This window comes from Cydia splendana, chromosome 3 (assembly GCF_910591565.1).
Source record: "Cydia splendana chromosome 3, ilCydSple1.2, whole genome shotgun sequence".
In the NCBI taxonomy this organism is placed as follows: domain Eukaryota; kingdom Metazoa; phylum Arthropoda; class Insecta; order Lepidoptera; family Tortricidae; genus Cydia; species Cydia splendana.
The window spans coordinates 20,769,047-20,795,834 of record NC_085962.1 but is presented as its reverse complement, the minus strand read 5'-3'; the positions used below and the strand labels follow the sequence as shown (position 1 = coordinate 20,795,834).

Genomic DNA, 26,788 nt, shown 5'->3' with positions numbered 1-26,788 from the left:
ATATTAGCTAAGCATATTAGTTACATAATATTTACTATTTACATCTAATATCAAAGTACCTGTAAAGTAAGGACGCTAAGCACGAAGAATTTCGTACATTGACCCGCCGGTTCCTGTCTCTATCGCACGCACATAATTATATTGCTGTCCTGCCATTAATGCCAGTAGTACATGTACAAGCGGGAAGACTGCAATATAATTATTGCACAAATTCAAAATAATATTGATGAATAGAGAGAGGGTTGCGATTTCAAAAACAAAACAATTAGCCGGGTACTGACTGAGCGAGCAGCCTCGCGAGGCAGCCTCGTGAGGCAAATCCTCGGTCAGTCAGGACGTGCCTCGCCCGAGGCAAACGCATGTCTGGCTTCGGCCGAGCGCGCCTCGGCCCGAGCCGAGCGTTGTCGGTTTTTTGTCCATGCTCAAAGGCGCCTCAGGAAAGCCCCTGCTACACGGCAGCCGACAAGCCCCCAAACCGCGTGGCCTTGGTCTGTCCCGGACCGTGTAGACAGTTGTTACCAACAAAATTTCGTTTGACCTCCGGACGCCCTTGGCATGCGAGCGCGCGCCAGCGACCGCGGTCTGAGCGGTCGGTCCGGAACCGTGTAGCCGCCCGACGCCGACCGCACTAGGCCATTTCGCTTGAAGGACGCGCCGTGTGCGCTCGTGTGGTTAATAGACATGCCATGGGTACTCAGTAGCATTTCTAATAATTTATCAAATACTTTCCTCTTCATTCTCAGAAAGTTATATATGTCCCCGTAGCGTAGTCCAGCGAATTCATTAAGTTGAAATGACTCAACAAATGCCGTTTTTTGAGCCAGCGTTTCATTCATATACCCTTTTCTTTTTTTACAAACTTTTTATTAACTTGCAATATACCTAATCGTAAGTATGTAAATATGTTTGTACGGGTCAAATCTTGCAAGTTAAATTAGACCCACTTTCTAGTTTCCGATGGAGCTGAAAATTTGCATACATATATAAGTCGGGTGACAATGCATTATTATGGTACCATAGAGCTGATCTGATGATGGAGACAGGAGGTGGCCATAGGAACCCTGTGATAGAACAACGCGACCTAATTGTGTTTGGGGTTTTTAGAATTGTCTCGACGAGTATTAGTTGCCTCTGGTAAGAAAAGTACAGTCAGCGATAAAAGCTTGTACCAAAAATTATTTTTTTGTCATTGCACTAGTATGAGTAGGTAGGTTATGAAATTTGGCGCCGCGACCAATAAGTTTTGCTGCCCCAGAAGTGAAGGAAGAAAAACAAAATGCAATCCGCCAGGGGTGGCATACCCCGCCCTTAGGGCCATACGCCACTGAGTAGGTACTAATGCCACGCCAACTTTCTGAAAGGTTAGGGGCCATTTTGTGCGCTTGCAATACGTGTTGTCCGTCCGCGAGTTCTGAACACACTGTGGTTTGCCACCGTCTAGCCAGACAACTCAAACGGACCCACACACCAAGGACAGACCAAGGTCAGACGGTTAGTAGGCTTGTCGGCTGCCGTGTAGCAGGGGCTTAAGTTTGCCGCGCTCACTCAAGACGGTTGTGTTTTGCCTCGCTTGTTCGGCGCATGTTAGCGCCATGGATAAAGAACAGTGCCTTAAATTGATACAACTGTATGGTGAATATAGACGATTATGGGATGCGAAATGTCCCGATTACACTAATAGAGGACTAAGAGAAGATGCGTGGAGAAATATAAGCCAAAAAATAAACATTCCAATAAGTGATTTAAAGAAAAAGATGGAGTCCTTGCTAGGATCTTACAGGAAGGAAAAGTCGAGAGAAAAAAAAAGCCTAATCACAGGATCAGGTATTTAGGCAGACCACTGCCTAAATACCTCATATCATCATCTTCCTCGCGTTGTCCCGGCATTATGCCATGGCTCATGGGAGCCTGGGGTCCGCTTGACAACTAATCCCATGATTTGACGTAGGCACTAGTTTTTACGAAAGCGACTGCCATCTCATCTTCCAACCCAGGGGGGAAACTAGGCCTTATTGGGATTAGTCCGGTTTCCTCACGATGTTTTCCTTCACCAAAAAGCGACTGGCAAATATCAAATGATATTTCGTACATTACATACTCATTCCTCATATATAAATAAATATCGCTACCAAGCGACAATTTTCGAATGAACGGCTACACGCGCGGTCTCTGTGCGACTTCACGTTAAACTGAGCGCTCGATGTTTGGCTCAGGCGTCACCGTGGCTCGGCTTTTCCGCGCGCGGCAGCCTCGTGCAACAAAACCTACTGACCGAGGCTGCCTCGCGCGGCAAACGTTGCGCGGCATTCGTCCGAGGCTGCCTCGCGAGGCTGCTCGCTCAGTCAGTACCCGGCTAATGGATTTTAGATTTCAGATGTATGGGCATATTTCAAATTGTTTCTCTATTTCACAACGTTTGTAATTGCCTTGTCTAAAGTATGGACACTAAGCACGAAGAATTTCGTACATTGACCCACCATGTCCTATCTCTTATCGCACGCACATAATTATATTGGTTTCCCGCTCGCACTGTGGCGTTGACCGCCGGCGCATGGGAGGGACAGCAATATAATCACTAGAGATGCACAGGATATTCGGTTACTATCCGGTATCCGGCCTATTCGGCATCATATTAATATCCGGCCGGATAGTAGCCTACTATCCGGCCGGATACCGGATAGTAACATTGCTTGATTTCGGAGTAAACAAAATTGGAATAAGAAACAGTCACGGTCATAATCGTAAGTACTCGTTTATTATAATATAACAATTTAAACATTCCACTCACTTGCACGCGCACTCATTTCGAACCTAAAAATGAGTCAGAAGTCGCGAACGTTCACTACGAAACAGTCAAAAACTGCACAATGGGCACCTGAAAATCCGAAATGTAGGTATAGTTCAGCCACCCGAATATTCGGCGGCCGGATACCGAATATTCGGCCCGTGGTCAGGCCGAATATCCGGTATCCGGTATCCGTCCAAACAACTATCCGTCGCATCTCTAATAATCACGCTCGTGGCTGAAAGAGGCTGGCCAATGTACGAAATTCTTCGTGCTTAGCGTCCATACTTTATAAGGACTAACGATTTTTATGAGGTCTACGCAAAACAAAAGTTAGAACACTCTTGCTGGATTTCATTCTTACAAACACAATACAAGCCTTAATGAGCTTATTGTGGGACTAGGTTGATCTGTGTAAACAAGTTTTTGCAAAAAAAAAAACATTTTCGATACAAGCTCTTACTATCTCAGTCAGTGCAGACTGGTTGTACAGTCAACTGTAAAAATATGGGTGTAGCCAACTTATTCAAAAATGTGTCCCATAGTTCTTAATTCGCTGACATAAGAGCTATGGGACATATTTTTGAGATAATTTTTGCACCCATATTTTTACAGCTGACTGTATTACGGTCACGTAAAAACGATCATTTAGTAGATAGAACATATTTTATAGATAGGTACCTATTGTTGCCAAAAAAGCGTGTCTAGGTATCATAGCAAAATCACACTTCATAAAATCTTTTACAGTACATATGGTCCTATTTTCCCGCACTAGTGCGTAAAATAGCAATTTCGTGCGATGTCAATAGTTTAAAGGGCCATATGTACTGTAAAACGTTGTACGATACACGTGCGAATGGGTAATTTGCAAGTCGTGTCGATTTAAAACACTCCCTTCGGTCGTGTTTTAATTTATCGCCACTCGTTTCGAATTCCCTCTTTTCCGCACTTGTATCGTAAATGACTATTTTCGGGCATGTAAGCACATTATGAGACAAAGCAATAGGTAGGTATATTATGCTCCGCAAATAAAAGAATTCCGTATAGGTATCTGAACATTCCAATCATACCTATATAGCAGTGGCGTGCACTTCATAAAGGCAAAAAGGCACTGCCTACCCTACTATAATTCCGATGTCTATCCTCTTAAACTACTTAATTTAATTTATACTTGATCGTACTATCAGTAATCGATATAACTTAAAACATTCTAAAAATTAATAAGCGCTCCATCTACCGGTTAAGCTTTGTCATCAAGTCATCATCTATAATAATTCTACGCGACGAAGTTTACACCACGCGGCACTAGCGCCGCTACGTGCCTTGCACGGCAAAGACAGAAAACATTTCCGTCTAAATCTTTCTATGTGTGCCTTCGTCGTTACGCGGTTACAGTGTAGTGGGCCTTCCTATAAGTACGAGCACACAATTATACAAGTAACGCACACATTTAGACGCAATAGGCAGTGTCTTTCGTACCAAGCCTAAACGAATGACGCCCGAAAGTTTCCGAATAGTTCCGATGTTTATGTGACTATTTTAAAAAGTAGCATTTGCTATGGTAATTTAGTGCAAATACGAGACTATTTTTTTATTCGTTTACAGTATTTGGTTAAGTTTATTTTCATTTTTTATTCGGTCGCCATTGTTTGTTTGTTTTGGTGAGTTTATGAGATAACAGTTAACAGTTGCCGGAAATTATAAAGTGCGATTAGTGAAAAAATGGATAATTTAACTGTGAAAGTTGTGGTGGGTGTGTGTGTGCAAACTATTAAAAATGATGCGTTTTCGAAGCTTTCGTTTAGCCAAAAAAAGAAGTAATTGAAAAGACTTGACAACAAAATGAAAACCATCACGCAATTTTTTTGGTGAGTTAGTAGCTCTCATTTTTTAAGGATCCGTATCCAAAGGGTAAAACGGGACTCTATTACTAAGACTCTGCTGTCCTTCCGTCCGTCCGTCTGTCATCAGGCTGTATCTCACGAACCGTGATAGCTAGACAGTTGAAATTATCACAGATGTATTTCTGTTGCCGCTATAACAACAAACACTAAAAACAGAATAAAATAAAGATTTAAGTGGGGCTCCCATACAACAAACGTGATTTTTGACCGAAGTTAAGCAACGTAGGGCGGGGTCAGTACTTGGATGGGTGACCGTTTTTTTTTGCCTTTTTTGCATTATGGTACGGAACCCTTCGTGCGCGAGTCCGACTCGCACTTGCCCGGTTTTCTGATATAATTTTGCCTACCCAGTCCCAAATCTCTGTGCACGCGACTGCTATATAGGTACCTACTTAAATGGAATGTTGTAAAATTATTTTATTTACCACAAACAAAGACTAGGAACTCCAAACACGGACGTATTAATCGTATTATGTATGTAGTACAGTCGGCAATCAGTATCAAAAGTAGCGGATCAGACTACGCGTCAAAAGTATCTACTTTAGTAACTACCATTTGTCAACAAAAAGAGATATGACTTTATAAATATTATGTAGAACTAGACTGTAAGGCCCACTTGCACCATCCTACTAACCCAGTGTCAAATTGTACTGGTAACCATGGTAACTCCAGGTTTAACCGGTTAACCCCGGGTTAGTGGAATGGTGCAAGTGGTGCTAACATAGATGCTCGTGAAGTTGACCACCCCATATCGTTTGCCCGCAAATGGCATAGCTATATCGTTTGTTCATCGTTAGTTCACGTTTGTTCAGTAGGTAAAATCGTAAGGACCCGATTCTAACATCATTTTTTTTAAAAAACAAAAGGGGGTGGCTGTCTTCACGCTAGCCACCCCAAACCACTTTTTGTAATTTTTTTTGGTCTAGATAGCAAGATATTCGTTAGTTCACGTTTGTTCAGGCATTAAAATCGTTAGGACCCGATTCCTTCATTTTTTTTTATTTTTTCAAAGTGGGGTGGCTGTCTTCACGCTAGCCACCCCACCCCGAAATCAGCCAAACTAACCATGTGAAGTCATCGAGCGACGTTAGTTCACGTTTGTTCAGGCATTAAAATCGTTAGGATCTCATTAGATTTGCCATAAAAAAATAAAATCGAAAAATTCATATATATGGGACAGCGGAGCCAAGTAATGTGGTCTAGCAAACAATCGACGCGGATACTAACGATTCTTTAGCTTGAATAAACTTATATGGACGATATTTAAGCGATAAATTATAGTGCCTTGCGGGCGTTCAAAACATAATAAGAGATATCCGTCGTTTTATATTTTTTTATACTATGGGGGTGGCTGTCTTCACGCTAGCCACCCCAAATCACTTTTTGTAATTTTTTTTGGTCTAGATAGCAAGACATTCGTTAGTTCACGTTTGTTCAGGCATTTAAATCGTTAGGACCCGATTCCTTCATTTTTTTTTATTTTTTCAAAGTGGGGTGGCTGTCTTCACGCTAGCCACCCCACCCCGAAATCAGCCAAACTAACCATGTAAAGTCATAGAGCGACGTTAGTTCACGTTTGTTCAGGCATTAAAATCGTTAGGATCTCATTAGATTTGCCATAAAAAAATAAAATAGAAAAAATCATATATATGGGCCAGCCGAGGCAAGTAATGTGCCTAAGTCGACGGCTGAAAAAAATACTCAGAATCGGGTCCTTACGATGCCACTTGCAGGACAACGTCAGCAGACTATACTGATTAAAGATAGATAGGTTATTTGCGGGCGATCAAAACAGATTTAACGGAAAAAAATAAAACTTGAAAATCTGGATTACTCAACTTACGCTCCTAAGTCGAACGCTGAAAAAAATACTCAGAATCGGGTCCTTACGATGCCACTTGCAGGACAATGTCAGCAGACCATACCAATTCAAGATAGTTAGGTCATTTACGGGCGTTCGAAACAGATTTACCAGAAAAAAATAAAACTTGAAAATCTGAATTACTCAAATTATGCTACTAAGTCGCAGGCTGAAAAAAATATTCAGAATCGGGTCCTTACGATGCCACTTGCAGGACAATGTCAGCAGACCATACTGATTCAAGATAGATAGGTCATTTGCGGGCGTTCGAAACAGATTTGCCGGAAAAAATTAAAACTTGAAAATCGGAATTACTCAAATTATGCTACTAAGTCGCGGGCTGAAAAAAATACTCAGAATCGGGTCCTTACGATGCCACTTGCAGGACAACGTCAGTAGACCAACCTGATTCAAGATAGATAGGTCATTTGCGGGCGATCAAAACAGATTTACCGGAAAAAAATAAAACTTGAAATTCTGAATTACTCAAATTATGCTCCTAGGTCGACGGCTGAACAAAATACTTAGAATGGGGTCCTTACGATGCCACTTGCAGGACAATGTCAGCAGACTATACTGATTCAAGACAGATAGGTCATTTGCGGGCGTTCGAAACAGATTTGCCGAAAAAAATTAAAACATGAAAATCTGAATAACTCAACTTACGCTCCTAAGTCGACGGCTGAAAAAAAACTCAGAATCGGGTCCTTACGATGCCACTTGCAGGACAATCTCAGCAGACCATACTGATTCAAGATAGATAGGTCATTTGCGGGCGTTCGAAACAGATTTGCTAAAAAAACTTAAAACTTGAAAATCTGATTAACTCAACTTACGCTCCTAAGTCGACGGCTGAAAAAAATATTCAGAATCGGGTCCTTACGATGCCACTTGCAGGACAACGTCAGTAGACCAACCTGATTCAAGATAGATAGGTCATTTGCGGGCGATCAAAACAGATTTACCAGAAAGAAATAAAACTTGAAATTCTGAATTACTCAAATTATGCTCCTAGGTCGACGGCAGAAAAAAATATTTAGAATCGGGTCCTTACGATGCCACTTGCAGGACAATGTCAGCAGACTATACTGATTCAACACAGATAGGTCATTTGCGGGCGTTCGGAACAGATTTGAAAAAAAATTAAAACATGAAAATCTGGATAACTCAACTTACGCTCCTTAGTCGACGGCTGAAAAAAACTCAGAATCGGGTCCTTACGATGCCACTTGCAGGACAATCTCAGCAGACCATACTGATTCAAGATAGATAGGTCATTTGCGGGCGTTCGAAACAGATTTACCAGAAAAAAATAAAACTTGAAAATCAAAATTACTCAACTTACGCTCCTAAGTCGACGGCTGAAAAAAATATTCAGAATCGGGTCCTTACGATGCCACTTGCAGGACAACGTCAGTAGACCAACCTGATTCAAGATAGATAGGTCATTTGCGGGCGATCAAAACAGATTTACCGGAAGAAAATAAAACTTGAAATTCTGAATTACTCAAATTATGCTCCTAGGTCGACAGCTGAAAAAAATACTTAAATTCGGGTCCTTACGATGCCACTTGCAGGACAATGTCAGCAGACCATACTGATTCAAGACAGATAGGTCATTTGCGGGCGTTCGAAACAGATTTAACGGAAAAAAATAAAACTTGAAAATCTGGATTACTCAACTTACGCTCCTAAGTCGAACGCTGAAAAAAATACTCAGAATCGGGTCCTTACGATGCCACTTGCAGGACAATGTCAGCAGACCATACCAATTCAAGATAGTTAGGTCATTTACGGGCGTTCGAAACAGATTTACCAGAAAAAAATAAAACTTGAAAATCTGAATTACTCAAATTATGCTACTAAGTCGCAGGCTGAAAAAAATATTCAGAATCGGGTCCTTACGATGCCACTTGCAGGACAATGTCAGCAGACCATACTGATTCAAGATAGATAGGTCATTTGCGGGCGTTCGAAACAGATTTGCCGGAAAAAATTAAAACTTGAAAATCGGAATTACTCAAATTATGCTACTAAGTCGCAGGCTGAAAAAAATACTCAGAATCGGGTCCTTACGATGCCACTTGCAGGACAACGTCAGTAGACCAACCTGATTCAAGATAGATAGGTCATTTGCGGGCGATCAAAACAGATTTACCGGAAAAAAATAAAACTTGAAATTCTGAATTACTCAAATTATGCTCCTAGGTCGACGGCTGAACAAAATACTTAGAATGGGGTCCTTACGATGCCACTTGCAGGACAATGTCAGCAGACTATACTGATTCAAGACAGATAGGTCATTTGCGGGCGTTCGAAACAGATTTGCCGGAAAAAATTAAAACATGAAAATCTGAATAACTCAACTTACGCTCCTAAGTCGACGGCTGAAAAAAAACTCAGAATCGGGTCCTTACGATGCCACTTGCAGGACAATCTCAGCAGACCATACTGATTCAAGATAGATAGGTCATTTGCGGGCGATCAAAACAGATTTACCAGAAAGAAATAAAACTTGAAATTCTGAATTACTCAAATTATGCTCCTAGGTCGACGGCTGAAAAAAATACTTAGAATCGGATCCTTACGATGCCACTTGCAGGACAATGTCAGCAGACTATACTGATTCAACACAGATAGGTCATTTGCGGGCGTTCAGAACAGATTTTCCGGAAAAAATTAAAACATGAAAATCTGAATAACTCAACTTACGCTCCTTAGTCGACGGCTGAAAAATACTCAGAATCGGGTCCTTACGATGCCACTTGCAGGACAATCTCAGCAGACCATACTGATTCAAGATAGATAAATCATTTGCGGGCGTTCGAAACAGATTTACCAGAAAAAAATAAAACTTGAAAATCAAAATTACTCAACTTACGCTCCTAAGTCGACGGATGAAAAAAATATTCAGAATCGGGTCCTTACGATGCCACTTGCAAGACAACGTCAGTAGACCAACCTGATTCAAGATAGATAGGTCATTTGCGGGCGATCAAAACAGATTTACCGGAAAAAAATAAAACTTGAAATTCTGAATTACTCAAATTATGCTCCTAGGTCGACAGCTGAAAAAAATACTTAAATTCGGGTCCTTACGATGCCACTTGCAGAACAATGTCAGCAGACCATACTGATTCAAGACAGATAGGTCATTTGCGGGCGTTCGAAACAGATTTAACGGAAAAAAATAAAACTTGAAAATATGAATAACTCAACTTACGCTCCTAAGTCGACGGCTGAAAAAAAACTCAGAATCGGGTCCTTACGATGCCACTTGCAGGACAATCTCAGCAGACCATACTGATTCAAGATAGATAGGTCATTTGCGGGCGATCAAAACAGATTTACCAGAAAGAAATAAAACTTGAAATTCTGAATTACTCAAATTATGCTCCTAGGTCGACGGCTGAAAAAAATACTTAGAATCGGATCCTTACGATGCCACTTGCAGGACAATGTCAGCAGACTATACTGATTCAACACAGATAGGTCATTTGCGGGCGTTCAGAACAGATTTTCCGGAAAAAATTAAAACATGAAAATCTGAATAACTCAACTTACGCTCCTTAGTCGACGGCTGAAAAATACTCAGAATCGGGTCCTTACGATGCCACTTGCAGGACAATCTCAGCAGACCATACTGATTCAAGATAGATAAATCATTTGCGGGCGTTCGAAACAGATTTACCAGAAAAAAATAAAACTTGAAAATCAAAATTACTCAACTTACGCTCCTAAGTCGACGGATGAAAAAAATATTCAGAATCGGGTCCTTACGATGCCACTTGCAAGACAACGTCAGTAGACCAACCTGATTCAAGATAGATAGGTCATTTGCGGGCGATCGAAACAGATTTACCGGAAAAAAATAAAACTTGAAATTCTGAATTACTCAAATTATGCTCCTAGGTCGACAGCTGAAAAAAATACTTAAATTCGGGTCCTTACGATGCCACTTGCAGAACAATGTCAGCAGACCATACTGATTCAAGACAGATAGGTCATTTGCGGGCGTTCGAAACAGATTTGCTGGAAAAAAATTAAAACTTGAAAATCTGAATAACTCAACTTACGCTCCTAAGTCGACGGCTGAAAAAAATAGTCAGAATCGGGTCCTTACGATGCCACTTGCAGGACAACGTCAGTAGACCAACCTGATTCAAGACAGATAGGTCATTTGCGGGCGTTCAAAACAGATTTGCCGGAAAAAATTCAAACATGAAAATCTGAATAACTCAACTTACGCTCCTAAGTCGACGGCTGAAAAAAATAGTCAGAATCGGGTCCTTACGATGCCACTTGCAGGACAATGTCAGCAGACCATACTGATTCAAAACAGATAGGTCATTTGCGGGCGTTCGAAACAGATTTGCCGAAAAAAGGAAAACTTGAAAATCTGAATAACTCAACTTACGATCCTAGGTCGACGGCTGAAAAAAATATTCACAATCGGGTCCTTACGATGCCACTTGCAGGACAATGTCAGCAGACCATACTGATTCAAGACAGATAGGTCATTTGCGGGCGTTCGAAACAGATTTAACGGAAAAAAATAAAAATTGAAAATATGAATAACTCAACTTACGCTCCTAAGTCGCAGGCTGAAAAAAATACTCAGAATCGGGTCCTTACGATGCCACTTGCAGGACAATCTCAGCAGACCATACTGATTCAAGATAGATAGGTCATTTGCGGGCGTTCGAAACAGATTTGCTGGAAAAAATAAAAACTTGAAAATCTGAATAACTCAACTTACGATCCTAAGTCGACGGCTGAAAAAAATAGTCAGAATCGGGTCCTTACGATGCCACTTGCAGGACAACGTCAGTAAACCAACCTGATTCAAGATAGATAGGTCATTTGCGGGCGTTCAAAACAGATTTGCCGGAAAAAATTAAAACATGAAAATCTGAATAACTCAACTTACGCTCCTAAGTCGACGGCTGAAAAAAATAGTCAGAATCGGGTCCTTACGATGCCACTTGCAGGACAACGTCAGCAGACTATACTGATTCAAGATAGATAGGTCATTTGCGGGCGATCAAAACAGATTTACCGGAAAAAATTAAAACTTGTAAATCGGAATTACTCAAATTATGCTCCTAAGTCGACGGCTGAAAAAAATAGTCAGAATCGGGTCCTTACGATGCCACTTGCAGGACAATGTCAGCAGACCATACTGATTCAAAACAGATAGGTGATTTGCGGGCGTTCGAAACAGATTTGCCGAAAAAAGGAAAACTTGAAAATCTGAATAACTCAACTTACGATCCTAGGTCGACGGCTGAAAAAAATATTCACAATCGGGTCCTTACGATGCCACTTGCAGGACAATGTCAGCAGACCATACTGATTCAAGACAGATAGGTCATTTGCGGGCGTTCGAAACAGATTTAACGGAAAAAAATAAAACTTGAAAATATGAATAACTCAACTTACGCTCCTAAGTCGCAGGCTGAAAAAAATACTCAGAATCGGGTCCTTACGATGCCACTTGCAGGACAACGTCAGCAGACTATACTGATTCAAGAAAGATAGGTCATTTGCGGGCGATCAAAACAGATTTACCGGAAAAAAATTTAAACTTGTAAATCGGAATTACTCAAATTATGCTCCTAAGTTGACGGCCGAAAAAAATACTCAGAATCGGGTCCTTACGATGCTCTTTGCAGGACAACGTCAGCAGACTTTACTGATTCAAGATAGATAGGTCGTTTGCGGGCGTTCGAAACAGATTTACCAGAAAAAAATAAAACTAAATAATCTGAATTACTCAAATTATGCTCCTAAGTCGCACGTTGAAAAAAATACTCAGAATCGGGTCCTTACGATGCCACTTGCAGGACAATCTCAGCAGACCATACTGATTCAAGATAGATAGGTCATTTGCGGGCGTTCAAAACAGATTTGCCGGAAAAAATTAAAACATGAAAATCTGAATAACTCAACTTACGCTCCTAAGTAGACGGCTGAAAAAATAGTCAGAATCGGGTCCTTACAATGCCACTTGCAGGACAACGTCAGTAGACCAACCTGATTCAAGATAGATAGGTCATTTGCGGGCGATCAAAACAGATTTACCGGAAAAAAATAAAACTTGTAAATCGGAATTACTCAAATTATGCTCCTAAATTGACGGCCGAAAAAAAGACTCAGAATCGGGTCCTTACGATGCCCTTTGCAGGACAATCTCAGCAGACCATACTGATTCAAGATAGATAGGTCATTTGCGGGCGTTCGAAACAGATTTGCTGGAAAAAATTAAAACTTGAAAATCTGAATAATGTGAGTAATTAAGATTTTTAAGTTTTAATTTTTTCCGGCAAATCTGTTTCGAACGCCCGCAAACGACCTATCTGTCTTGAATTAGTATGGTATACTGACGTTGTCCTGCAAGCGGCATCGTAAGGACCCGATTCTGAATATTTTTTTCAGCCGTCGATTTAGGAGCGTAAGTTGAGTTATTCAGATTTTCAAGTTTTAATTTTTTCCAGCAAATCTGTTTAGAACGCCCGCAAATGACCTATATATCTTGAATCAGTATGGTCTGCTGAGATTGTTCTGCAAGTGGCATCGTAAGGACCCGAATTTAAGTATTTTTTTCAGCTGTCGACCTAGGAGCATAATTTGAGTAATTCGGAATTTCAAGTTTTATTTTTTTTCGGTAAATCTGTTTTGATCGCCCGCAAATGACCTATCTATCTTGAATCAGGTTGGTCTACTGACGTTGTCCTGCAAGTGGCATCGTAAGGACCCGATTCTGAATATTTTTTTCAGCCGTCGACTTAGGAGTGTAAGTTGAGTAATTTTGATTTTCAAGTTTTATTTTTTTCTGGTAAATCTGTTTCGAACGCCCGCAAATGACCTATCTATCTTGAATCAGTATGGTCTGCTGAGATTGTCCTGCAAGTGGCATCGTAAGAACCCGATTCTGAGTATGTTTCAGCTGTCGACTAATGAGCGTAAGTTGAGTTATTCAGATTTTCATGTTTTATTTTTTTCCGGCAAATCTGTTTCGAACGCCCGCAAATGACCTATCTGTGTTGAATCAGTATAGTCTGCTGACATTGTCCTGCAAGTGGCATCGTAAGGACCCGATTCTAAGTATTTTTTTCAGCCGTCGACCTAGGAGCATAATTTGAGTAATTCCGATTTACAAGTTTTAATTTTTTCCGGTAAATCTGTTTCGATCGCCCGCAAATGACCTATCTATCTTGAATCAGTATAGTCTGCTGACGTTGTCCTGCAAGTGGCATCGTATGGACCCGATTCTGACTATTTTTTTCAGCCGTCGACTTAGGAGCGTAAGTTGAGTTATTCAGATTTTCATGTTTTAATTTTTTCCGGCAAATCTGTTTTGAACGCCCGCAAATGACCTATCTATCTTGAATCAGGTTGGTCTACTGACGTTGTCCTGCAAGTGGCATCGTAAGGACCCGATTCTGACTATTTTTTCAGCCGTCGACTTAGGAGCGTAAGTTGAGTTATTCAGATTTTCAAGTTTTAATTTTTTCCAGCAAATCTGTTTCGAACGCCCGCAAATGACCTATCTATCTTGAATCAGTATGGTCTGCTGAGATTGTCCTGCAAGTGGCATCGTAAGGACCCGATTCTGAGTATTTTTTTCGGCCGTCAACTTAGGAGCATAATTTGAGTAATTCCGATTTACAAGTTTTAATTTTTTCTGGTAAATCTGTTTCGATCGCCCGCAAATGACCTATCTATCTTGAATCAGTATAGTCTGCTGACGTTGTCCTGCAAGTGGCATCGTAAGGACCCGATTCTGAGTATTTTTTTCAGCAGCGACTTAGGAGCGTAAGTTGAGTTATTCATATTTTCAAGTTTTACTTTTTTCCGGCAAATCTGTTTCGAACGCCCGAAAATGACCTATCTGTCTTGAATCAGTATGGTCTGCTGACATTGTCCTGCAAGTGGCATCGTAAGGACCCGATTCTAAGTATTTTTTTCAGCCGTCGACCTAGGAGCATAATTTGAGTAATTCAGAATTTCAAGTTTTATTTTTTTCCGGTAAATCTGTTTTGATTGCCCGCAAATGACCTATCTATCTTGAATCAGGTTGGTCTACTGACGTTGTCCTGCAAGTGGCATCGTAAGGACCCGATTCTGACTATTTTTTTCAGCCGTCGACTGAGGAGCGTAAGTTGAGTTATTCAGATTTTCAAGTTTTAATTTTTTCCAGCAAATCTGTTTCGAACGCCCGCAAATGACCTATCTATCTTGAATCAGTATGATCTGCTGACATTGTCCTGCAAGTGGCATCGTAAGGACCCGATTCTGAGTATTTTTTTCAGCCGTCGACATAGGAGCGTAAGTTGAGTTATTCAGATTTTCATGTTTTAATTTTTTCCGGCAAATCTGTTTTGAACGCCCGCAAATGACCTGTCTATCTTGAATCAGGTTGGTCTACTGACGTTGTTCTGCAAGTGGCATCGTAAGGACCCGATTCTGACTATTTTTTTCAGCCGTCTACTTAGGAGCGTAAGTTGAGTTATTCAGATTTTCAAGTTTTAATTTTTTCCAGCAAATCTGTTTCGAACGCCCGCAAATGACCTATCTATCTTGAATCAGTATGGTCTGCTGAGATTGTCCTGCAAGTGGCATCGTAAGGACCCGATTCTAAGTATTTTTTTCAGCCGTCGACCTAGGAGGTTAATTTGAGTAATTCAGAGTTTCAAGTTTTATTTTTTTCCGGTAAATCTGTTTTGATCGCCCGCAAATGACAAATCTATCTTAAATCAGGTTGGTCTACTGACGTTGTCCTGCAAGTGGCATCGTAAGGACCCGATTCTGAATATTTCTTTCAGCCGTCGACTTAGGAGCGTAAGTTGAGTTATTCAGATTTTCAAGTTTTAATTTTTTCCAGCAAATCTGTTTAGAACGCCCGCAAATGACCTATCTTTCTTGAATCAGTATGGTCTGCTGAGATTGTTCTGCAAGTGGAATCGTAAGGACCCGATTCTGAGTATTTTTTTCAGCCGTCGACTTAGGAGCGTAAGTTGAGTTATTCAGATTTTCAAATTTTAATTTTTTGCGGCAAATCTGTTTCGAACGCCCGCAAATGACCTATCTATCTTGAATCAGTATGGTCTGCTGAGATTGTCCTGCAAGTGGCATCGTAAGGACCCGATTCTGAGTATTTTTTTCAGCCGTCGACTTAGGAGCGTAAGTTGAGTAATCCAGATTTTCAAGTTTTATTTTTTTCCGTTAAATCTGTTTTGATCGCCCGCAAATGACCTATCTCTCTTAAATCAGCATAATCATCTGACGTCGTCCTGCAAAGGGCATCGTAAGGACCCGATTCTGAGTATTTTTTTCGGCCGTCAACTTAGGAGCATAATTTGAGTAATTCCGATTTTCAAGTTTTATTTTTTTCCGGTTAATCTGTTTTGATCGCCCGCAAATGACCTATCTATCTTGAATCAGTATAGTTTGCTGACGTTGTCCTGCAAGTGGCATCGTAAGGACCCGATTCGGAGTATTTTTTTCAGCCTGCGACTTAGGAGCGTAAGTTGAGTTATTCATATTTTCAAGTTTTATTTTTTTTCCGTTAAATCTGTTTTGATCGCCCGCAAATTACCTATCTATCTTGAATCAGCATGGTCAGCTGACATTGTCCTGCAAGGGGCATCGTTAGGACCCGATTTTGACTAATTTTCAGCCGTCGACTTAGGAGCGTAAGTTGAGTTATTCAGGTATCAAGTTTTAATTTTTTCCGGCAATTGTGTTTCGAACGCCCGCAAATGACCTATCTATCTTGAATCAGTATGGTCTGCTGAGATTGTCCTGCAAGTGGCATCGTAAGGACCCGATTCTGAGTATTTTTTTCAGCGTTCGACTTAGGAGCTTAAGTTGAGTAATCCAGATTTTCAAGTTTTATTTTTTTCCGTTAAATCTGTTTTGATCGCCCGCAAATGACCTATCTATCTTAAATCACCATAATCATCTGACGTCGTCCTGCAAAGGGCATCGTAAGGACCCGATTCTGAGTATTTTTTTCGGCCGTCAACTTAGGAGCATAATTTGAGTAATTCCGATTTCCAAGTTTTATTTTTTTCCGGTTAATCTGTTTTGATCGCCCGCAAATGACCTATCTATCTTGAATCAGTATAGTCTGCTGACGTTGTCCTGCAAGTGGCAACGTAAGGACCCGATTCTGAGTATTTTTTTCAGCCGTCGACTTAGGAGCGTAAGTTGAGTTATTCAGGTTTTCAAGTTTTAATTTTTTCCGGCAATTCTGTTTCGAACGCCCGCAAATGACCTATCTATCTTGAATCAGTATAGTCTGCTGACGTTGTCCTGCAAGTGGCATCGTAAGGACCCGATTCTGAGTATTTTTTTCAGCCGTCGACTTAGTAGCATAATTTGAGTAATTCCGATTTTCAAGTTTTATTTTTTTCCGGTTAATCTGTTTTGATCGCCCGCAAATGACCTATCTGTCTTGAATCAGTATAGACTGCTGACGTTGTCTTGCAAGTAGCATCGTAAGGACCCGATTGTGAATATTTTTTTCAGCCGTCGACTTAGGAGCGTAAGTTGAGTTATTCAGATTTTCAAGTTTTAATTTTTTCCAGCAAATCTGTTTCGAACGCCCGCAAATGACCTACCTATCTTGAATCAGTATGGTCTGCTAAGATTGTCCTGCAAGTGGCATCGTAAGGACCCGATTCTGACTATTTTTTTCAGCCGTCGACTTGGAGCGTAAGTTGAGTTATTCAGATTTTCAAGTTTTAATATTTTCCAGCAAATCTGTTTCGAACGCCCGCAAATGACCTATCTATCTTGAATCAGGTTGGTCTACTGACGTTGTCCTGCAAGTGGCATCGTAAGGACCCGATTCTGAGTATTTTTTTCAGCCGTCGACGTAGTAGCATAATTTGAGTAATTCTGATTTTCATGTTTTATTTTTTTCTGGTAAATCTGTTTCGAACGCCCGCAAATAACCTATCTGTCTTGAATCAGTATAGTCTGCTGACGTTGTCTTGCAAGTGGCATCGTAAGGACCCGATTCTGAGTATTTTTTTTCAGCCGTCGACTTAGGATCGTAAGCTGAGTTATTCAGATTTTCAAGTTTTACTTTTTTCCGGCAAATCTGTTCCGAACGCCCGCAATCGACCTTTCTATCTTGAATCAGTATGGTTTGCTGACATTGTCCTGCAAGTGGCATCGTAAGGACCCGATTCTGAGTATTTTTTTCAGCCTGCGACTTAGTAGCATAATTTGAGTAATTCAGATTTTCAAGTTTTAATTTTTTCCGGCAAATCTGTTTCGAACGCCCGCAATTGACCTATCTATCTTGAATCAGTATGGTTTGCTGACATTGTCCTGCAAGTGGCATCGTAAGGACCCGATTCTGAGTATTTTTTTCAGCCTGCGACTTAGGAGCGCAAGTTGAGTAATTCAGATTTTCAAGTTTTATTTTTTTACGTTAAATCTGTTTTGATCGCCCGCAAATGACCTATCTATCTTGAATCAGTATGGTCTGCTGAGATTGTCCTGCAAGTGGCATCGTAAGGACCCGATTCTGACTATTTTTTTCAGCCGTCGACTTAGGAGCGTAAGTTGAGTTATTCAGATTTTCAAATTTTAATTTTTTCCAGCAAATCTGTTTCGAACACCCGCAAATGACCTATCTATCTTGAATCAGTATGGTCTGCTGATATTGTCCTGCAAGTGGCATCGTAAGGACCCGATTCTGACTATTTTTTTCAGCCGTCGACTTAGGAGCGTAAGTTGAGTAATCCAGATTTTCAAGTTTTATTTTTTTCCGTTAAATCTGTTTTGATCGCCCGCAAATGACCTATCTATCTTGAATCAGTATAGTCTGCTGACGTTGTCCTGCAAGTGGCATCGTAAGGACCCGATTCTGAGTATTTTTTTCAGCGTTCGACTTAGGAGCGTCAGTTGAGTAATCCAGATTTTCAAGTTTTATTTTTTTCCGTTAAATCTGTTTTGATCGCCCGCAAATGACCTATCTATCTTGAATCAGTATAGTCTGCTGACGTTGTCTTGCAAGTGGCATCGTAAGGACCCGATTCTGAGTATTTTTTTTCAGCCGTCGACTTAGGATCGTAAGCTGAGTTATTCAGATTTTCAAGTTTTACTTTTTTCCGGCAAATCTGTTCCGAACGCCCGCAATCGACCTTTCTATCTTGAATCAGTATGGTTTGCTGACGTTGTCCTGCAAGTGGCATCGTAAGGACCCGATTCTGAGTATTTTTTTCAGCCTGCGACTTAGTAGCATAATTTGAGTAATTCAGATTTTCAAGTTTTAATTTTTTCCGGCAAATCTGTTTCGAACGCCCGCAATTGACCTATCTATCTTGAATCAGTATGGTTTGCTGACATTGTCCTGCAAGTGGCATCGTAAGGACCCGATTCTGAGTATTTTTTTCAGCCTGCGACTTAGGAGCGCAAGTTGAGTAATTCAGATTTTCAAGTTTTATTTTTTTACGTTAAATCTGTTTTGATCGCCCGCAAATGACCTATCTATCTTGAATCAGTATGGTCTGCTGAGATTGTCCTGCAAGTGGCATCGTAAGGACCCGATTCTGACTATTTTTTTCAGCCGTCGACTTAGGAGCGTAAGTTGAGTTATTCAGATTTTCAAATTTTAATTTTTTCCAGCAAATCTGTTTCGAACACCCGCAAATGACCATCTTGAATCAGTATGGTCTGCTGATATTGTCCTGCAAGTGGCATCGTAAGGACCCGATTCTGACTATTTTTTTCAGCCGTCGACTTAGGAGCGTAAGTTGAGTAATCCAGATTTTCAAGTTTTATTTTTTTCCGTTAAATCTGTTTTGATCGCCCGCAAATGACCTATCTATCTTGAATCAGTATAGTCTGCTGACGTTGTCCTGCAAGTGGCATCGTAAGGACCCGATTCTGAGTATTTTTTTCAGCGTTCGACTTAGGAGCGTCAGTTGAGTAATCCAGATTTTCAAGTTTTATTTTTTTCCGTTAAATCTGTTTTGATCGCCCGCAAATGACCTATCTATCTTGAATCAGTATAGTCTGCTGACGTTGTCCTGCAAGTGACATCGTAAGGACCCGATTCTGAGTATTTTTTTCAGCCGTCGACTTAGGCACATTACTTGCCTCGGCTGGCCCATATATATGATTTTTTCGAATTTATTTTTTTATGGCAAATCTAATGAGATCCTAACGATTTTAATGCCTGAACAAACGTGAACTAACGTCGCTCGATGACTTCACATGGTTAGTTTGGCTGATTTCGGGGTGGGTTGGCTAGCGTGAAGACAGCCACCCCACTTTGAAAAAAAAAAAAAATGAAGGAATCGGGTCCTAACGATTTAAATGCCTGAACAAACGTGAACTAACGAATGTCTTGCTATCTAGACCAAAAAAAATTACAAAAAGTGATTTGGGGTGGCTAGCGTGAAGACAGCCACCCCCATAGTATAAAAAAATATAAAACGACGGATATCTCTTAGTATGTTTTGAACGCCCGCAAGGCACTATAATTTATCGCTTAAATATCGTCCATATAAGTTTATTCAAGCTAAAGAATCGTTAGTAGCCGCGTCGATTACTTGCTAGACCACATTACTTGGCTCCGCTGTCCCATATATATGAATTTTTCGATTTTATTTTTTTATGGCAAATCTAATGAGATCCTAACGATTTTAATGCCTGAACAAACGTGAACTAACGTCGCTCGATGACTTCACATGGTTAGTTTGGCTGATTTCGGGGTGGGGTGGCTAGCGTGAAGACAGCCACCCCACTTTGAAAAAATAAAAAAAAATGAAGGAATCGGGTCCTAACGATTTTAATGCCTGAACAAACGTGAACTAACGAATATCTTGCTATCTAGACCAAAAAAAATTACAAAAAGTGGTTTGGGGTGGCTAGCGTGAAGACAGCCACCCCCTTTTGTTTTTTTAAAAAACGGATGTTAGAATCGGGTCCTTACGATTTTACCTACTGAACAAACGTGAACTAACGATGAACAAACGATATAGCTATGCCATTTGCGGGCAAACGATATGGGGTGGTCAACTTCACGAGCATCTAACATAGGTATATTTTTAAAAGCGAACTGTAAAGATTTATCTCTAAAGGCTGATTTAAAACACGGCACGCGATCTCGTATGCGATTTTAGTTACATTGAGGACTATTGGTTACATCCAATTCAGCCCACCAATCAAATACCGCAATGTAATACTCGCACCGTCTAAATGAGCCTTAACTGGAAAAGTATTCCAGGGTGGCATAATACTTTTGGCGCGTTGTTTAAGCCGCTATAATTGTTAAGTGGAATTAGGGAATGCAATAACCGGCCAAACTTCATAACCGATTTCGGTTACGGTTATGCCCGAAAAATAACCGAATATCGGTTATAATCGGTTACGGTTATTTTCGACGAAAAATTATAAATTTACAATGAAGTAATAAAAAAAGTCTTCGTTTTTTAGTAAAACACACCAAATACAGTAAAAGTAAAATATGACCTTGGACGTGATACAATATTCAATAAAAATATTTCATAAATAAGGGAAGTAAATTTGGTATATTTTTGTTTTTAAAGTCCACGAATGACAAAAATCATAGTCACAGGCGTCCCAGCCAAAAATGGCAGGATTTTGTAGTCATTAGATGATAAAAACATACAATTTAAGTCATAAATAAATAACCGAAAATAACCGTGTCCGGTTATTCGAGTTCCCAATATTCGGTTATGAAATTTTGTCAAAATATTCGGTTATAACCGAATATTTCGGTTACGGTTATAACCGATTTGCATTCCCTAAGTGGAATACAAATGACTCTTACTTATAAGGAAAACTTCTTACAATACAATGCTCGCTTTGTGTCATCGGATGTGCATCGGATACTCTTTCAATACCTAAAGGCTCCAGTACACAGTGGTCAAGGATGGTCCATGCCAAGCCATGCTTTGCAATGCGCAACAGTAGGCCTATATCACGTAGGTGTTCACACAATGGTGCATCAAAAAAAAAACAAAATTGCAGGCTCTGATTGATATAAATCTATAATAAACTGATAAGTCTCTTCATTGCTCCACAATAATGACATTTTGGGCTAAAGTCGCACCAAACAAAGTCTGCAGCGGATTTGATAGCCCACGCAGTGTAAGTGTTATGTTTACGTCATAATTTCATAGAAGTTTGACGTTTAAAATGACACTTGCACTGCGTGGGCTATCAAAATCGCTGCAGACTTTTTACGGTCTAGCGTCTAGCATATTAACATTTAATCAAGCGGTCAAATATTCAAGAAACTACACAAACAATGGCGACTGTGTGAACACCACAGGCCACGGTACGCCACGATTCCTTTGAAGTGTGCCAATAAACCGACAACTCCCCGATTGCTCACCACGGCTGACAACTGACGGCAGTCGTCCGCCATTGCATACCATAGCCCCCTGTACACAATGGTCAGGGCGTGGCATGGCGCATCCTTCACCACTGTGTACTGGGGCCTTAATAAGTAGGTATTTACTTCAGGCATAAGTTGCGTTCTCGCGCGCGAGGCCATAGGTAAGTACTTGAAGTCGCGCTTCGCGAGAACGCCGCTCATGCTAGCAGGTCAGGATTGACTCTGTAGTCTGTGCGGGGAAGGTACCTCAAAAGGGCATTTGAATACCTACTTATTTAAACGCGTTGCAGTTTTTATCGGGTCATACTTTTCGGATAGGGTGGTAGGTGATACAATAAGAGACAGGGCACTTATACCTAATAGTAGAGGGTCTAACGAGAAATAGTGTAGTCTAACTAAAAACATTCTTTAGTCTCCGCGGAACCCATGTTCGTACTACCTACCTATACGGGGTTACTAAATAAATGGGGTTGCACCTTGCACCGCAACTTTGCCTTGTCGCCGGGACTCTTGCAATCTTGCAATGAAAAGGCAATTCATAAATAAATACATATCTAAACGTAGCTTAAATCATAAATTAGCGACCCCCCCGTTTTCTCACGGGTTACACAAAACCTTAACAAATTGTACTCCTAAACCTTCCTCAAGAATCACTCTATTGATATGTGAAAACCGCATGAAATCCGTTTATATAGTAGTTTTTGAGTTTATCGCGAACATACAATATAAACACACAAACAGACAGACACGGCGGGGGACTTTGTTGTATAAAGGGGCCCACTGATTAACAGTCCGCCGGACGGTATCAGCCTGTCAGTTAGAACAAAATTTTGACAGTTCCGAACAACTGACAGGCTGATACCGTCCGGCGGACTGTTAATCAGTGGGCCCCTTAAGGTGTAGTGGTAGTGATGTTATTGTTACGTTAGTTTACTTGAAATCTAATAAATTACGATATCTAAAAGGAATATTAAAATACGCATTTCAAGTAGTTGTTTCAGATTATCCTATACTGTACTGAATGATATGACAAGGCCAGACTATGGAAATGTAAACAAATCGTCAGAGACGAACGAGTAAGGCACAACGGTAGGTATTTTCCATCTACAAAACAAGCATACCTTTATGATCCTTTTCTGTACCTACATTTAGTACAATCTTCGTCTAGCTCCACCTTTCCATGTTTTATTGGCAGGTTAAAAACTTAGCTGAAGCCCCTTTTGCTTGTGTTAGTAACATGTTAGTTTTAGTAATTCTATTGATAGATGTTCCAAATTTGTAATAGGACGTACATACGGTTTGCAGATTAATTATTTACTAAGCTAAACATTTTTATGTAGGTACCAATGTTACCCTTACCCCGTTATCAATGTAGGCGGTTTTCTGTAGTTGCAGTCCATTGAAAATAAGGGTTGGCAAAAATACGGACCCTATATAATATTATTACGTCAAGTACTTATATAAAGTAGTATGTCATCGTCATTAAAACCACCTATGCAAGTTAATTATTATTGCAGTAGGAAAAAATACAGTTTAACCCCTTAATTGGTGGTAATTTGCAAAGGTTTAGTCGCGTGTAGCGAAGAGTGTTTAATCAAAACTTTGTAATTTAAATCAATCGTCTTAGCCAAAAAGGTAAACCATCATCTATGTATTTACGAGAAAAGATTAACTACTTCATAGGCCTTCCCTCTAACGTATGAGACACAAAGAAATGGAAAAGTAATCACTAGTTAGTTCATTCTTAGTAACGAAGTATTCAGTAGCGCTAGCGACTTGGACACCACGCCTTCCGGTTCCGAAAGCCTCCATTCCTGTCCAACGGCGCTAGCTTTCTGACGTGCCAGCATACGTGAATAGTTCACATACATGGCTCACATAGTAGTTACCAGGTATGGGACATTTATTATTTAAAGCGCTGCACTTTCCGTACCCTACTTCAGAGGTTCATTGCACCGTTTCTAGGGTGATAATGTTTGTTTGTGTCCGATACAGAATTTCAACACGGCCTGCAGGCTGCATTTGATCGCTGACTTTGGGGAATGCCCAATCATGCTTTGAGGAGTTTGAGTTCTTAAAACCGCATATGAATCATACATTTAAATTACTAATTTGGTTACTTAGTGTAGCTGAGAGGTCGAGTTTCGTACCGATGTCAATATTAAATGTTCAATATTGGTTTGTTTTAATTTTGTAAGCTTTTTTAGCATGAATTGCCTTTTTGTAAAGTCGTCTTCAGTCAGACTTCAGTTGAGTTATGCTATAAATAAGACAATACGAAAACCATTAAGTTATATGTTATAAATCTTATAAACGAAAGAGGTGCGATACGATACGATAGGTACATGTTATATTACAACATAATTGTTTCTTTGTATCTTGTCTCGTGTTTGTGTGTAAATTACACAAGCATAGCCGCAGCTGCTCTTACCCGGACCATTCGTTTATTTTTTTGCAGTTGGCCGAATGCGCACCTAATTGTTAGCATCGCGCGTTTCTATCTCTGACTCACGCATGGGTGCTGAGTGCTGACTCGTCTCGCACACTATTCATATATGTATATAGACCTTCACTTTATATCATACTATACGATTTTGTTAAATACCACAACCAGTTATCGTTTTATTATTGTAAATATTAGGAACAATTTATCTGCAAACTACTTTCCTATAGCTCACATTTTTGAGCAGTTTTCGTCAAGTTTCTTATTTTCGCTATTAATGAACAAGCCTACTTATACTTTGTTATTATCATTATCAGCTGCATAGTTGTATAGCATTCGCCTCGAGCAGATAACTCATTTCCTTGTCAGCCCACGAGGCTACTATTGCACGTAATGCATTAAGTATCTATTTTACAACATGACGTAATGCAATAAGAGATTCCCATTTCGATATCGACCCTCAAGTCACGGCAGCCTTTTATTACCAACCATTGATTTAGAAATCAATGGTAATAAAGGCAGTTTCCTGTTTTTATTTATTACTGAGAAACCAGTGATTTCTTTTGTATTTAGCTTAGTTTGTTTTAAGCGCCTTCTAAATCGCCTTTAAGCCGACCACTGACTAACAGGCCGCCGGACGATATCGGCCTGTCAGTTAGAAAAAAAAATTGACAGTTCCGAACAACTGACCGGCTGATATCGTCCGGCGGATTGTTAGTCAATGGTCGGCTTTACAGAAGAGTATGGCGATATTTTTGCCAACATCTTTTTTTTTCTGATAGCAATCTTTCCATTCGCAAAATTTACCAGTCGTTTTGTTTCCTTTCGCTTGTTTTGCCGAAGTTTATTTTGTTGGTATCTATTTTTACCGAATGCGATAATTCCATTAGCATATTTTACCGATATTTTTTCTTGACAATAGCTTAGCTTCTCTTCTATATTTTTTCGAATATTATTTTTTCTATGCTATTTTTTTCCTTGACGCACTTTTTATTAATTTGTTGAAATCTATAAGTATTTAGGTACATACTTTTTGTCAGAATTGCAATTCCAATAGTTATGTGGGGGTTGTCTTATTTCTGATATCGTTACTTTTTAATTTCAATACATAGAGTGTGGTTTGAGAAAATATTCTCGTTATTGATTAACTAAACATGTTTTGGGTTCATCAGGCACTAAATAACGGCAGCTAAATTTATTTTATGTATTTGCCTTCTTTTAAATAATTTAATACAAAATAGCATTCTTTTTTGTTACTGATCTGTGATTAAAATTCTGTAGATCCTGCATAATCCAATCTAAAGTGGTTGTTCACGAGGTATTTTCGATAAGATAAGTCTTACCTAAGTTTACAGTTTCTAAAACTTACTTATACACCTAGTGCTAAAGTAATCATAAACAGTGGTAGCAAGAAGGCACCCAAAATAAATATAAGAATAGGGAACAATGCGAACAGAAACGGGGCTTTTAAGAACAAAAGAAAATGGGAAATTATCAATTCGGATACATAAAGATTGGGACATTATGAGAATGGGATTGTTACTACTGGGAAAAAAAGAAACCGGGGAATAAGCTACAGAAAAAAAACGCGATTGGTAAATTTTGCGAATGGAAAGCTTGCTATCAGAAAAAAAAGATTTTGGCAAAAATATCGCCATACTCACATAAATAAGTGTTGTGTAATTATGAATACACGCTGATGTTCATAATGAAGGACTCGTACCTTGTACCTACGATCCTACGTTCGCGATCGCGTGCGACACAGTAGCTGAGGGTCTACCGCGAACCACGTTCGACGTGTTGCCTCCCTGTCACACTTACGTACGAAATTATAAGTGTGACAGAGAGGCGACACGTCGAACGTGGTTCGCGGTAGGCCCTCTGTCTGTCTTCCTCGCGGCTCGGCGCCGCCGCCGCGTCGGTGTCGGTGCAAGGTCAGTACTTTGACATGGCAGAACTTATGTAACATCCAGCTCCACATAAAATAGCGTTGATAATTGATTACCGTCTGATTAATAGTGATTATTGTGGTCAACTTTGTTTTAGGATAATACTATGTACAGTCAACGGTAAAAATATGGGTGCACAAATCATTTCAAAAATATGTCCCATAACTCTTATGTCAGTGAATTAAGAACTATGGGACATATTTTTGAGTAAGTTGTCTACACCCATATTTTTACCGTTGACTGTACTTAATCAGATTATAATGCGGTAAGTACAGTCACCTGCAATAATGTGTTACTCTCCGAAGGCCGCAAAAATATGTGACACGCTCTTATGTTTCCACAAATAAGATCGTGTCAGATAGGTATTTTTGCGGCCTTCGTTTAGTAACATATTATTGCATGTGACTGTACCTATAGTGAATTTAAAATGCACCCCGAAATCCCGATGTAAAAAA

General features: G+C 40.1%; 1 protein-coding gene across 6 annotated transcripts in view; it reads left to right on the top strand.

Annotated features, from left to right (window-relative positions):
- LOC134806802 (bestrophin-2) overlaps positions 1 to 26,788 on the top strand; it is a 52,261-nt gene that overhangs the window by 539 nt on the left and 24,934 nt on the right. Inside the window, exon 1 of one of the 6 annotated variants that reach the window (XM_063780178.1) lies at positions 23,796 to 23,833. The exons of the other annotated variants lie outside the window; for them this stretch is intronic. Within the exon in view, the coding sequence (XP_063636248.1) occupies positions 23,811 to 23,833 (23 nt within the window). The 5' untranslated portion in view covers positions 23,796 to 23,810. Of the gene's footprint in view, positions 1 to 23,795; positions 23,834 to 26,788 lie in introns of those variants that run through there. 6 annotated transcript variants of the gene reach the window in all.